Here is a 14,475-nt window from a genome sequence, read left to right on the forward strand (position 1 = left end):
CCGTACCCACCCCACCTTTGAGTCAATCGTTCGGTTCTCAGGTACATAATGCATGACTTGATCTCGAGGGGCCGCCATTACCACAGAAAACTGACCCGTAGTCGCGAATGATCACAGAACCCACCATGACCGTGCCATATACCACCAAGCGGACCGCTTCTGATCTCGGCCCTCGTCGTCTCCGTGCCGATAATATCAATCCCAACGTCAAGGCGGCCAAGTATGCTGTCCGTGGTGAGCTTGCCGTCAAGGCGGAGGAATACCGTGTGAGATTGGCCAAGGGAGACAAGTCTTTGCCCTTTGACAGTGTCATTTTCGCCAATATTGGCAACCCCCAGCAGCTGGATCAAAAACCCATCACCTTCTTCCGTCAAGTACTCAGTCTTCTCGAGAACACCGCATTGCTTGAAAAACCGGAGGTCCTGCGGTCGTCTTTCGGCTACAACCAGGACGTCATTGACCGGGCTAAGAAGCTTCTTGCGGACATTCAGAGCGTCGGTGCCTACAGTCACAGCCAGGGAGCACCAGTAATTCGGGAGAGCGTGGCCAAATTCATCGAGGAGCGTGATGGCTTCCCCGCCAACCCGCAAGACCTGTACCTCTGCGCTGGTGCGTCGTCCGGTGTTAGCACGCTGCTGAATGTCATCTGCAACGGTCCCACCGCCGGTGTCCTTGTGCCGATTCCCCAATATCCTCTGTACACCGCCACCCTGTCCCTTCTCAATGCACAGTGCGTCCCATACCATTTAGAGGAGGACAAGGCCTGGGGTACCGACGTGGAGGCCATCCGGCAATCTCTGGTGCGCGCCAAGGCCGAGGGCACTGAGGTTCGTGCTATCGTCGTCATCAACCCCGGTAACCCGACGGGTGCCTCGCTCAGCCCCGAGGACATCAAGAGCGTGCTTGACATCGCCGCCGAGGAGAAGCTGGTCGTCATCGCCGACGAGGTGTACCAGACCAACGTCTTCGTGGGCGAGTTCACATCCTTCAAGAAGAGACTGCGCCAACTCCAGCAGGAGGTGCCTGGCAAGTACGACAATGTCGAACTTGCTTCTCTGCACAGTGTGTCCAAGGGTATGGTGGGCGAATGCGGTCACCGAGGCGGTTACTTTGAACTCGTCGGATTCGACCCCTTGGTCGCGGCCGAGATTTACAAGTTTGTTAGCATTATGCTGTGCCCGCCGGTGATCGGTCAGTGCCTGGTCGAACTTATGGTGAACCCACCCAAGAAGGGCGAGCCCAGTTACGAGTTGTATCAGAAGGAGTACAACAGCATTAGCGATGGCCTACACAAGCGTGCCCTCGCCCTGTACGAAGCCTTCAAGCAGATGGAGGGCGTTGAATGCCAGGAGCCTCAGGTATGTTATCCCCTATTCTGGTCCAACTGTCTCTAACATGACGTAGGGCGCCATGTACCTCTTCCCCAGCATCACCCTGCCCCCCAAGGCCGTCGAAGCCGCCGCTGCCGAAGGTCGGAACGCCGACGAATTCTACTGTCTGCGCCTCCTCGACGCAACGGGTGTTTGCGTGGTCCCCGGTTCCGGCTTTGGACAGAAGGAGAACACGCTCCACTTCCGCACAACCTTCCTTGCCCCCGGCACTGACTGGGTCGAGCGGATCGTCAAGTTCCACGCCGAGTTCATGGCCAAGTATAAATAGCCATCCCATTGGATTGTTACGAATCTCTTTCTTTTTCGATTGATAATATAGGAACACATGCAGCGAGGCATGTGGTGGATACCCTGGAAGTCAAAATGATATAGAAGGCAGATTATATAGCTGTCGGGCATTATTTCCTGTATGTAGACATGGAAGTCGTATAACTCGTCTCGGCCGAACCTCGCCTTATCTTACGTTGTATGTGGATCCCAAACAACCAAGCGACCCACGACAAGGAGGTAGGCATGCAGCACAACACACCGAAAATGCCCGAGCGACCGGACCAACCACGCAGTCTCTAGAATTCCCCAATGCTAGTACCCTCGAAATCAGGCCTGAAACTAGGTAAGAACTGCTGACGCGACAGTTTTAGTACAACGCAACACATAACCACGGCTGTACGGCACCAGAGCCGGGACAGAGAGAGACAGCCAAAGGCAACAAGGGATGCAGTGTGCGGTGCTACCTGGCATGCGTCGCATTGCCCTGCGTCATCGTCCTTGGGAGGTACGTTACGTATCCATGCGATGCAGACAACACCAGAACCAAGCCAATGCCAAACGCCAAGCTATAACAAGCCTTGACGCAAAGCTTGTCGGCCTCCCTTACAGGGAAAAGAGGAGGGTAACGCCTGACCGCTCAGCAAAGCGCCCCTCCTCAGAGTCAATCAAGGCAACAAGGCTCAAGGCAAAGTCACCCTACGAATAAATAGTTCATAGCAGATAAGTAATCCCGACGCAAGGCTCCTGCGTCTGCATTCTGCATCCCACCCACATGCGAACCGGCGCCGTGTCGCGTCTGCCATGGGAAATGCAAAAGCAAAAAGCACAGACAGTGCAGTTAGCGGAGCAGGCTAGCTGAGCTGAAGCTGAAGCTGAAACTGGACTGGAACTGGAACTGGAACTGGAACTGGAATTGGATGCGAGCACCCCAGCCTTGCAGCGCATTCCATTCGTACCTGTGTTGGTGCGTTACTGCGCTGCGTATCCCTGTAATATGTACGGAGAAAGGCCACCGTGGGTCATCCCTGCGGCGGTAGCTTTCGAGACCCTCCACTGGTAGGAGTGTTCGTACGCTTCCCTTTTCATCACGCGGAGTATTCAGAAGCTGCATAATCATTTGCGAATTGCATCATTACTAGTCTCACATTGACAATAAACTTCTCGATTCCATCGGTCGCTGGGTTGGTAGGTGGATAATACTCCGGAATACACACCGCTACTTGATGTGGCAGGATACCGGCGGGCACTGTGCTCCTGTACGTCGAGGTGGCTACCTTGGTCCATGCAGAAGACGCATACAGAACAATACGTGACATGCAACTAGGTACTGTACCTTTACCTTTGTGGATCGTACTAAACGCAGATCAAATCACGATCAAATCTATTGTGCATAACCAGAATCTTTTGGACTGCATGAAACCACCAAACACTGGTGGAGCAGGATATCTATAGATGCAATGACACGGAATAGCAAGCCACCATGACAGGGGGCATCACGACTGCCTGGTCTGTAGATGAGTACAAAGTCAAACCATTGCCGATGCAGTGGTCTTGGGATATACAGAGCCAGCGACTGCACAGTAAAAGGCAAAATGAAAATTGAACGGGAATCTTGATATAGATCTGAAATGCTGGGGTAGCGTCAGACGATTCGGAGCTGCGCTAATCGAACAAAATGAATGTCAAAAATAGTTAGGAAATAAACATCATCTCTCATCAAGGTCATGAGGGCGGAGGTCGTCACTCAGACGGTGTGGAGGTGGTGGAGGAGAAGGTAGCCGCAACTAGATCGAGGGAAGCTGGAAAGACAATACCGAGCAGACGATGCACTAGTAATTTTATACCCAGGGCGGGGTATAGAAGTTGCCATTACTGTCATCCATGGACGGAGCACTGGAATCAAACATCGCAGTAGGCCACATGGTCTCCGCAGGAGACGTCGTCATCGGCAGGCTCGTCGTCGAATCAGGCATAGGCTTGAAGGTGTCTGCATCAGTCAAAGGGACAAAGGTGTTTTGCGCAGGGACGGGCTTAGGTTCTACCCCCATGCTGGCCTGTAGCTGATGTTCCAAGGCGGCAGTCGACTCGTTGGCGGACTTGAGGAACTCGTCGATGTCGATCGCCTCAAGGTTGTTTGAAGACAACAGCTGAGCTTGCGGCAGGCCAATGAACGAGGAGGCGGAGCTGATACGGAAATGATCGAAATCCGAACCATCGCTGGCACTGTGCATATCATGCAGATCGCCACTAGTATTTCCCAGACCCGACAGCGGCCCAAAATCCTCAGCTTCGGAGATGTCACCAGACGAGGACGGGGCGGTGAATCCGGGCGCCATCGAATTGTAGTCGAAGCTCGCGTAGGAAGGAGCCTGTGTGCTGGTCGCAGTGGGAATATCTGAGGAATACAGAGGGAAATTGGACCAATCGACCGGAGGCGCGCTAAAGGCAGCGGAGTTCAGCGGCAGGTCGCTGTCGGGCGATGCGAAGAAAGGCTCCTTGTAGGGATCTTGGAGCGCCAGGGAGGTCACTGGGGATGTCGACGTTGTCGCAGTCGTTGTCGGAAATGAGGGGAACGAGACATCGAGAGGCGGCATGCTGGTCATGACAGGATCAAGCGGATTCAAGGGGATCTGACCCAGGGGCGTTGATATTGACTCCGCTGCGCCGCCAGAAGACTGGCCCATAGACGGCTGAGCTTGAGGGAAGAAGGAAGACATGTCGAGCGGAGGTACCGTCGTGGTAATATCTTCCGTAGCGGCAGCTGGACCATGATCGGGCGATCCATGTTCAGAATTGACAAGTCGCTGTTGCGAACCGTTCGACTGCGTTTCCGACTGCACTTGGCTGGTAAAGGCCTTCTCCAGAAACGTGGGCTCAGTCAAAGGCAGAAATTCAACCGATCGGCGCGGAACATCGGACGTAGTGTGGATGGTATGTGAGCGCGGGATTGTGTAGGGCAGACCACACTTGTGTGCCATGTCATTATGCTTGTGAGCCGGCTTGTGGTGACCATCGCGGAAGATAGTGAGCGTGCTTTCCGACTTGGCTGAAGTCAACTGCGGCTTCTTTGGCTGCTCCGACGGTGCTGCAGGCGGATGCGGAGGCAGGCCAGTTTCCGGAACAGTATCTAGATGGGGTTCCTTCTTCAGCGCGCAGATACAGCGCTGACCATGAGTGCAGCCACATTTTGGACGGGAGTCCTCTGTAAAATCTTAATCAGAAATACTGAACCAATGTGCCATCGCCAACATGCTCACGCTTGAGATCCCGTTTGTCAACAGCGTTGGGATCTAAATCATTTTTGTGGCTATTCTTCTTCTTATCACCACACTCGCACCTGGTGTGGGTTGTCCGTGACTTGCGTAAGCCGCGACAGTGGGCGCATTGAGAGACTGGACGGCCTTTTTTGTTGATGTGGGTCAAGGGGCGGTCTATATTTGGCAAGGTATGTCAGCCACCCTGATCGGTGATGTCCTTTGCTGCGAGGAATGTGTCACTTACCACTATGGTGACAGCTGCTGACTCGGTGACCCCGGACGCAAGCTTCACAAGCCCACTTCTCGCCATCGATGAGCATCGCGGTTTACTGGGTCGAAAACATGCGACGACTCGCGACGAGTGACAATTTGAATCTCAAGGGGGATTTGAGTGCAGATGGGAGGAAAAGAGAGAGCACGGTCTCTCGAGTCCTACTAGACGGGTCCTTTTTTTTTGGCAAATTTAGAGCGATGAGGTAAAAGCCGAACAGGAGGCCCTGTCGGGACGAATCGAAAGGGCCGTCAAGGCGAGATTCGAGTATTGTGTGTGCGGTCCGACAAGGCGATCGGACCGACAGAGAACCAAGGGAAACTCCAACAAAGCAGGGGTATCTCCAAACTGAATTTTCCCAATGCACCTGAACTAATGTCACAGAAACGCCGTTCCACCTGAATAAGGGTTGAGTCACAGCTGAGGGTATAATTCTTGTCGCAGTCGAATTGAAAAGAGGGAGACCGGGAGTTAGGTAGATGAGCGGAATCGGGGTTATTCTTGGAGGTTGTAGTGTCGTTCAAACTGTAGTATCCAGGAACCAGGAACCGGAAGAAACCACCGAGAGGAACGCAAAAATCAATTTGAGGAGAGAGGGGAGGAGAGGAGAAAGGGGGGCCAAAGCCTACGCACCGTTTGGCGCCGGCCGTGAGACAGGACACCAAATACCGGCTGTGGCGGCCAAATTAAAAGGGAAAAGACGATCGATGACGGGTAGGATTGTGATATAACCCTGTGAGAGAGGAAGAGAGAGGAGAAGAAGAGGTAGGAAGAGGAGGGGAGGACCGGGGCTGAAGTACTTAGGTAGTTTTAGTGTTAGGGGGGGGGGGAACATTGGGGAGGCGCACACACAGAGAGACAGGTACAGCAACAGTACCTTAGTGGATTTTTTGCTGCACTTTGGAACAAAGTTTCCCATACTATATCTTACAGTTACGACACAATACGTAATGTCGGAAGGTAACAGGATGTTAGAAACACCCAGGTACCGCCCTGGTCGAGTAAAATTAAGCAAGGCTGCAGCGAAGGTAATGGAAGACTCCCACTGACATAGGCAGAAAGTTGCGTGGGTGGCTGCTGTGGCCATCCGTATGTACGGTAATACTTGAAATCTCCAATCTACCTTACTGTATATTACATAATGAAACAGGCTAGACCCCAATGAACGGCTGGTCCCGAGGAAATACCACGCTAAGCTCATTTGGTACAGACTAACAAGTTCAGTGACTAACACAAAAATGCTAATAACCAACATAACTAACTTTTTGAAACACGTTGTCAAGCCTTGTTGATTCTACATTCCGTTGACCGGCAAGACCACGATGTTGACGATGAGAAGGAACGATGAAGAGTACTCCTTACGATCTGAGGAATGTATTGGTTCTTTTTGACTGTTCTCCCTTGTGTGGACATGGTGCAAGCAAGCAAAATTGGAATACTTCGTGCTCTGGTCCACCCACCACAGTCCTCGAAGCGGATCCATGGACAACACACAGTTCGTGGACTTGTGTGGCCCGCTGCCATTATTGGTCTCATCCATCACTTTTCTGGAAGAAAATTCTTGCCTTCACGATTGATATTGTTATGGACCTCAAATCCTTCCCTGACCAGCCTTGTCTGGTCCGCTTCTGGTGCTATTCTCTAGATTGAAGATGGACGAGTATTAACGGCGCATCGTGTAGTATGGGACATGTCACTGCTGTCAATTGTTCTACGTGTAAAATCTAGCCAGGTACAATGGCACGCTCTCGATTGGTAAAGCCCCATGTAACACTTGACTGAGAATCCCAGTTGACATAAGAGACGACTTCAATGTGTAGCGACATCTTTGACATGAAAATCCTGTGCACTATCTACCAGACACTTTTGGAGGCGACAGCCTCCCCAGCGTCTCCAGTCCTCCGCGTTCTTGGCCTTTTGAGGGTCAGACCTGATAGCCTAGTTTACGTGATACACATACTATCCAGGTCTTAGGGCTCAGCATGGGTGGAGAATCCCAAGAAATATGAAAGTCTTGGAGTCCATCCAAAATTGTGCTGGTCGATGGATCCCATTAATAATATTACGAAATCCTGGGGCAGCAACCCGCAAGATCTCCAGATTGACCAGGCGCCAGTGCAAAAGAGTTGTGGACTAAGGTTCTGTGGATGAGATCCAGCTGCAAACTTCGAAAACTTCAGTATGAAAAGAGCGCCATGATCGAGCACAGGAAATCTGTTTAATCCTTCATTGTCTTTTTGGTTACGGAGTGCGTAGATGATCATTTGCCCAATAACAACCGGAAGATTCAACCGCTGATTGCCACCCATTTTCTAGAAAACCTATGGTCATCTTCCATGCAGAAGAAGCCAACAACCACAGCCAACCAATTCCTACGAGTCCATGGGTGGAGAAACGTGCGCCTGGACAAGAAGTCGCATTGAGCCATGGTTGACTAAATCTATTGTGCCAGCCTTTTGTCCATTCCTCGTCTCCTGTCACTCCATCAAAGTCTCTTTAGAAGACCTACAGCCGAAGTACACATTGCTGCCTCATGATGACTGTCCGGATGGCATCAGATGCAGGCCTACCACTACCTACCGTCGATTATGCAGCCATCTGTAGTACCTTACTTACAGGGCTGTACTCCGTACCGTACATTTAAACACAGCCTGTTTTGCTCACCTTCCAGCTGACTGTCCAGTCTTACCTTCCTAGGGACACCAACGCTAAGACGTCCAACCGTTCCTATTACATATAGGATTCATGATCCGATCAATAACAACGCTGACAAGAATCGCCGGTAATTCTCCTGGTTGGCGCACGACAAACTGCAGGATGGCGTCACAGCTTCTCCTTTGGGGCATTTGCAGCTTTCTTTGGATGGGTCCTTTACTTCGTAGTAACTGGTTACCTGGAGGTATCAAGGCCGTACGGAGTACTCCGTCGTTTCTACGCGCACTGGGGGCAGACGGTCATGTGGCGGGGCCCTGATCTGCGTCGTTCGATTTCTCCCTCTGCCAATCATAGTCACCCGGTGACCCGGCAAGGGTAAAACCGGGGCTTTCGGTGCCCCATCCTGGTTTCTACCCGGCGAACAATCAGCGGACAGTCGTTAGCGACTCCTCGTCCCTATTTTGGTCTTTACAAGGCCTCTGTTGGCCACTGAACGATGTTGGCACCTTGGAAATATGGCACTTAGAACAAATCAGGGACAGTGGTATCTACTACTATTCTGTAAGTCTGTAGGGACCTAGGTACATCCGAAGGAGTAACATCAGACCCAAGGTCTGAGCATCCAAGCAGTTCTATCTGATGATCAATGTACGGGAAATAAATACCTGCCCATTGGGAAGATACGATCCTTCGTTTCAACGTCATACGAAAATGGGAAATAACTGTCGAGACCTGTACTTGTGAGTACACGGGGCCAAGGAATCACGAATGTCTCTTGACAACTTTGAATGATCCAGAGAAGGCATGGCCAACTCATCCACGACAGCGAACGATGGCATTATGTAACCCAAGTGTTGGCCAGTTGATCCGTTCATAGACGATAGGCAAAAATATCTTCCCACTCAACCTGATACGTCACAAGCGCCCTTGGCTGACAGGAATCTTGACACTGTAGCAAACCTGGGATAGAATACTTTGCTTCGTTTGGATCAGGCTGTATTTTGTCGACCTCAACATTTCTTCAATCTAAGTCCTTAGGTTCTGAAACGGCCAGTGTGTCCTCGTCAACGTTGATGTGCTTGGAACGATAGCAGTGCTTCCTTGCAGCGCGCTAAGCGCGGCCTATTCAGCGCCGGTTTCGCTCCATGGACGAACCAGCTCGCCCTGGAGGACAGACGCGGAGCAGAGCGTGAAGCGGTGTCTTATTAGTTCTACTAGCTCATAAGTGCCATACTAGTTGTGTTTGATCGCCAAATTCCTGAACTAGACAGATACCTTGATGCCAGAACGGGGGATGAGAACATACTTGGTTGTAGCATATGGTGAATGGATAGCTACACCTCAGATGCATAAATATGACTGTAGAAGTCTCATATCGGACTATGCACCTTTCTCCGTACAGACCGCAATGAGCCTATAGAGATATTCACAAGTATTTTGCAACAACGCAGCAATGTTACCTTTGCCCCTCTGCTTATCTACCGAGTCCACAGAGAGGCAAGACAGCTCCGTCGTAGACGTGCTCAAGCCAGGCATCAGCTAGGCCTGAAAGGGCTGAATTGCACATTCAAAACCATAGCACTATCAGTGAAGCTTCTGGCACAGGTTTCCATGCTGTTTGATAGGCTACCTGCTAAGCAAGGTTTGAGCGATTTGCACCATACCCATAAGGCGCTATTCGCTGGCACGAATCGCTCTGCGTCTTCTAATTGAGGTCCTCTATATCCAGCTCATAGAGTCAACCCACGTCGTACCTCGATCTTCATGAATCAGAGGCGTGGGGAGAGGCCTTGGAGGGTCGACCCATCGGAAGACATATTGGCCAGCCCCAACTTGGTGTCAGCGAAGACGATAATCTGAGACAGCTATTTCTCAGCACAGAGAACCATAACATCATATGTTTCAATTGTAAGAAGAAGAAGAAGAAGAAGAAGAAGAAGAAGAAGAAGAAGAAGAAGAAGAAGAAGAAGGTAACAGAATAAGCTGCGAGCATATATTTTCATATTGTGCTGTGTTGTGGTACCTCAATCGTCTGCACATGGGCGAGAGTTGAGTTTGCACAATCGCCTCACATATCACGATGGACGCGATTAGTATTGACCAGCGCTGGAGGGACTCCTAAGGCTTGGGAGCCACCTCTTTCCCACAAAGATGCCATCTCCCAATTGTAGAATCATCTTTAATTCATCTCGGTCCCCTCGAGATGTTGTTAATGTAGTAGAGTCTGGGCCGGTGGGAAATAGTATTAATCCGCTCGCTGGACGCAGAAACAAAAAGCCGGACCCCCGCGTTGGCGCGATCATCCCGAAGGTGTGAAACTATATCATCAATCCCACATGCGATCGCAAGCTCGAATTGTTCCTGACTCTATCAAATTTGTCGCGCGATCATGCTTGCTGCGTCAAGTTCACAGCGCCGAGGACACACGGCGCTAGCCCCTTCAACATGCCTCTCCGCCCAGGCAATTTTAGCCTGTAAAACCTTGCGTGCTGTCACTCGCGTCCTTCCGTCCTCCAACTACCTCCTTCCGTCATCACTCCGGAGCCTCGCTCCACCATCAACACCCACCTTCTAGGCGTGATTATCTACTTTAGAGACGCAATGAACTCCCGCGAGCATTCTGATATGCCTCCGGCTACATCTTACCCGTCTCCCAACGCGGCGCAAATGGCTCAGGGCTCCATGCCGTACTATGGAAATCGCCAGTTGACCGCCGACGAACTTTTGTCCGCCGAGCTCTCGCGCGAGACTTCCGGACCAGGCCTGAACGACGGTTCGAGTAACGGCGTGCATCACGGCCAATCGATGGTTATGGGCTCGTCCAACCCCGGTGCCACTGATATGGGTCGCCCTTCATCGCCGGACCAACACCAACAACATATGCTGCAGTTCACTCCCGGTCAGCAGGTGGGCGTCGATCCGAATCATGATCTGAGTTATGGAGACCAGAGCGCTAGAAGGAAGAGGTCGAAGATTTCTCGGGCCTGCGATGAGTGTAGACGCAAGAAGGTAGGAGTTCTATACCTCATTTAGTATTTTTTGGCTTTCGCGTTTTGTTTTGTTTTGTTTTGTTTTTTTTTTTTCGCGACGCCTCACTATCGTTCGGAGGGCTTACATGATGCTTCGCTAGGTCCGCTGCGATGCAAGCTCTGAATCTGGGGTCGAGACGTGCTCGAATTGTCGTCGACTCGGCGTTGCTTGCCAATTTAGTCGTGTGCCCATGAAACGTGGTCCTAGCAAAGGGTGAGAAGGCAGCGCCATCTGCTACTCGGCATGTAGGAACGAAGTTGCTGACATGGGTTATCAGCTATATCAAGGAACTTGCGGAGCGTCTACACACTCTCGAAAGTCAGATGCAGCCTGCTATGGTGCACCCGGACATGCAGTACCAGGCCATGAATGAGGTGTCGCCTCCCCGACCCTACCAGGAATTCTCCCCACCAATGGATGCCGGCTCTATTGGACGTAAGAGGACGTATTCTGTTTTTGAGGGACTGCCGGCTGGACTACCCAATACATCTTATTCTCAGCCTCAGTTCAACCCCAGAGGTTCGCAGAATGCATTCGGTTTGTCTGCCTTACCTGCACAAGGTGATGTTACTAGACTGACTTTGATAGATGCTGGCGAGACCTCGACAGATCCAATGAACTCTTCGGTTATGGGAAACACTGCACCCAAACCTGGAAACCTGTTCTGGTCAACAAATGAGCATGAGATTCCACATGGCCTTGACATCCCGGACGTGTCCAAACACGGTATCGAAGAGGACATGACGCCTTTGGACGTCGATGGAGGTGCTCTCAATGCGTATGTTTCTTCATAGCGGTCTATCCTTTTGCAGTATGATAGCTGACTATAGGCAGTTACTATGCCAAGATTCACACCATCTTCCCAATCCTGCCGCATTCGAAGGACCGGCTGCTAGAGATTCTCCATCAATGCAGTCGCGAGGTCCAGGAAGTGTTTTTGTACGCTCTGTACACTGTGACGCGCACGAACTTGGACCGGGTGCTGAGCACCTTCGAGAGAGTGACTTCGTTTGATAATGCGCAGGATCTTCTGTTATATTACACTCGGCAGCCGGCTCTGGTTCGTCCAACTGCCGTCAACCTGGTATGGCTTCAGGCTACGCTGCTCATGATCCTGGACTGTGACTCGCGTGGTCCCGAGAACATTGTCCTCAAAGATGGGGTGCCTAAACATTCTTTGATTCAGTCCGCCACGAAACTCGGTTCTGATATGGCGAAGAGTCTTGATCAATTGAAGGCTAAACGGTCCTCAGACGCCGACGTGGACTCAGATGCAAATCTTGTGAGGCGCAGTTGGGTATCCCTAGCTATACTGGCGCGGTGGTATGCCATCAGTGTAGCCGATCTGAGCGTCTTGGTGAACCAGGAGATAGGTGGTCGGGAAGATGAACGCGTTCTTGGATCTGTCACCGCAGGGATTGGTGGTACGTCTTACCACATTATCTAATAACTGTTATTGGTTGCTAACACCAATTGTTCTTAGCTTACTCTTCGTTCCTGGTCGAAATGGTCACTCTTGCCGCCATGGAGCACAATGTGTGCCAATCGAATACTGGACTGGGTCGCATGATCGGTGCGAATTTGGTTGCTTCTCTCGAACGTCTGGGACAGATTGAGGACCTCCGGAAGCCCTATGATGCAGCCGAAGAAACACCATCGCACGGGTTCTTCGAAAGCCTGCAAAACCAACTCTACTGGACAGTCCGGCTGCTCATCAAACGGCATATCTTTGTCTACAGCCCTTATGAGATTATTTACTGCGCGGTGGAGGTTATCAATGAGCTGCATAAAGCGACTATGGAGTCCCGCCCTGCGACGCCTTTTGATCTCCACAGCTTAGCGTTAGCTTCCATGACCTTGCTCGAAGCTACTGTTCTACCGGAACACACAAATGAGTGCTGGGACACGCTGAGGAAGGTTGAAGAGATCCTGGACCGCCGCGCGAAGGTGTCTGCCGAAGCTACTGAGTTCGAAAATATCTACGCCACACCTGGCTGGGACTCGAAGATCCGCATCTTCATAGACTGGAGGCGTTCGCGAGCCCAGGAGCCTCAGCATCAGGAATCCAGCGTGAACAAAACCAGCTCTACAGCCCCCCCGGTCATGGGTCCAAACGAGCAGCGCTCCCTTCAACATCTGGCGGATCTCGCCGTCGGCGCCGAGGGATCCGTGGCTGCCAGCTCGTCTTCGCCACCACCGCTTGCCTCGACCGAGAATAACGTCAACACGACATCGCCCCATCTGGCGTCGTCGTCTGCGCACCAGGCAAGCCGTGTAGTCGTCGACTTCACTCTTCTTACCAAAGAGGGTTATTTAAATGTCTTTTCGGGGTTGATTTACCGTCGAACTCGCTAAGGTCGGGGCCATCCTCGGCAATGCCATATGCTTTGACTGATCGATAGGTTCGGCTCCGTTCTCCTAATCTCATCTCATATGCTGTATCTGCTTCCTCTTAGCCTGATCTATACCTTGTCTGTGTGAAAAAGGCTTTCAACGCTGTTTCTGTTTGCTATTGATGTAATTCATTTGACTCATGATACTTTGTACTTTTATTATCACTTAGGTTGGATAACTTCTCCCAGAACTAAAGTTGTTTTTTTCTACGTGTGCCCATCACCATGACAAAAGTAATAACGAATGCTTGTTCGATACACGCCTGATCATTCTGTCACATAACAGGATAGTCTCAACACCCTTGTCCTCAGTCTGTGACCTCGCGTTCAAGAATTGGTATGTAACGCGGACTGGATGGAATCAATTACGAAGAGAAATGAAATGAAGAGAACAAGCCATCAGCTCCCAAATGCAATCCGCCTCCATATACCCTCTACATCCTGACAAAGTTTGATAAACCCATCGTTCTCGAGATTCTGACAGATCCAGTTCTCCAACCGTGCTGTACGCTCTTGTGTAGGCGCAGAAAGGTACGAGGAGAGGTCTGATGGGGTAGGCTCTTGCTGTTCGCACCGGTGACCTATATTATTCCTGCTTTCAGAAATGGGGTTCTGCCCGTGTATGTTCACTTGCGGAGTACCAGGTATGGGTATGGTGGCAGGCTGCGCGAGGAAGCTTAGAGACTGGATGGGTTGAGTAGACGGCTCCCCCGCCAGTGTCAGTGGTGGGACTGAGGTGATTGAACGTTTCAGTGCACCAGGTGTTGCTGTTTGTCTCTTGGTGGGCCTTTTCGTCCCCGGGGCCTGACTCGAGGATGGTTCTGCTGTTGCTGCATCGTTTTCCGTGGTTGCAGGGATTTGATCACCTGCGCTGAGTGTCTCAGACCGGGTTGAGGTGAAGGGTTCCTTCGCTGTTCTACGCGATCTCTTCGCTAGCGGATTTGAGAATGGCAACTCCCTTTTTGGAGGGAGGAGCTGGTTCAGTATTGTGATATCATGGCAGGCTGCTGTGGTGGTCGGCTTGGGGGGAGCACTTGGAGCGTTGGGTCTAAGCTGTTCTTCGGTGTGTGATTCTATGGTTCGTTGAGGTTGTTTTGCTTCTAGTTCGGTATAGCTGCTGGTTAATCCTGTTCCACTTGCGTCTGGAGCCGTTGCTTGAGCTGTTCCAGATGAAGATGGAGGTAGCGAAGACGCTGTCGGAAGACTTG

The 14,475-nt window shown here is 51.4% G+C and overlaps 4 protein-coding genes across 4 annotated transcripts; 3 read left to right on the forward strand and 1 right to left on the reverse strand.

The window, feature by feature from the left end:
* Positions 1-107: 107 nt before the first annotated feature.
* On the forward strand, positions 108-1,659 carry AFUA_6G07770 (putative alanine aminotransferase; the record flags this gene model as incomplete). Its single annotated transcript, XM_745575.1, has 2 exons — positions 108-1,358; positions 1,405-1,659. The coding sequence occupies 2 exons, from the start codon at positions 108-110 to the stop codon at positions 1,657-1,659; spliced, it is 1,506 nt and encodes a 501-aa protein (XP_750668.1).
* Positions 1,660-3,019: 1,360 nt separating this feature from the next.
* AFUA_6G07780 (copper fist DNA-binding domain-containing protein) lies at positions 3,020-6,032 on the reverse strand. The gene is made up of 3 exons (XM_745576.2): positions 5,163-6,032; positions 4,919-5,092; positions 3,020-4,863 (listed from the first exon to the last, which is right to left on the reverse strand). The coding sequence occupies exons 1-3, from the start codon at positions 5,236-5,238 to the stop codon at positions 3,500-3,502; spliced, it is 1,614 nt and encodes a 537-aa protein (XP_750669.2). The 5' UTR covers positions 5,239-6,032; the 3' UTR covers positions 3,020-3,499.
* Positions 6,033-6,452: 420 nt separating this feature from the next.
* Positions 6,453-6,949, forward strand: AFUA_6G07790 (uncharacterized protein). The gene has a single exon (XM_745577.2). It carries the CDS (start codon positions 6,534-6,536, stop codon positions 6,837-6,839), a length of 306 nt encoding a protein of 101 aa, XP_750670.1. The 5' UTR covers positions 6,453-6,533; the 3' UTR covers positions 6,840-6,949.
* A 3,496-nt stretch (positions 6,950-10,445) lies between these two features.
* On the forward strand, positions 10,446-13,476 carry AFUA_6G07800 (putative C6 finger domain protein; the record flags this gene model as incomplete). Its single annotated transcript, XM_745578.2, has 6 exons — positions 10,446-10,853; positions 10,975-11,087; positions 11,152-11,309; positions 11,463-11,652; positions 11,709-12,298; positions 12,358-13,476. 6 exons carry the CDS (start codon positions 10,446-10,448, stop codon positions 13,227-13,229), a joined length of 2,331 nt encoding a protein of 776 aa, XP_750671.1. The 3' UTR covers positions 13,230-13,476.
* Between the last annotated feature and the right edge of the window lie 999 nt (positions 13,477-14,475).

The sequence above is a fragment of the Aspergillus fumigatus genome, chromosome 6, assembly GCF_000002655.1.
Source record: "Aspergillus fumigatus Af293 chromosome 6, whole genome shotgun sequence".
Lineage (NCBI taxonomy): Eukaryota > Fungi > Ascomycota > Eurotiomycetes > Eurotiales > Aspergillaceae > Aspergillus > Aspergillus fumigatus.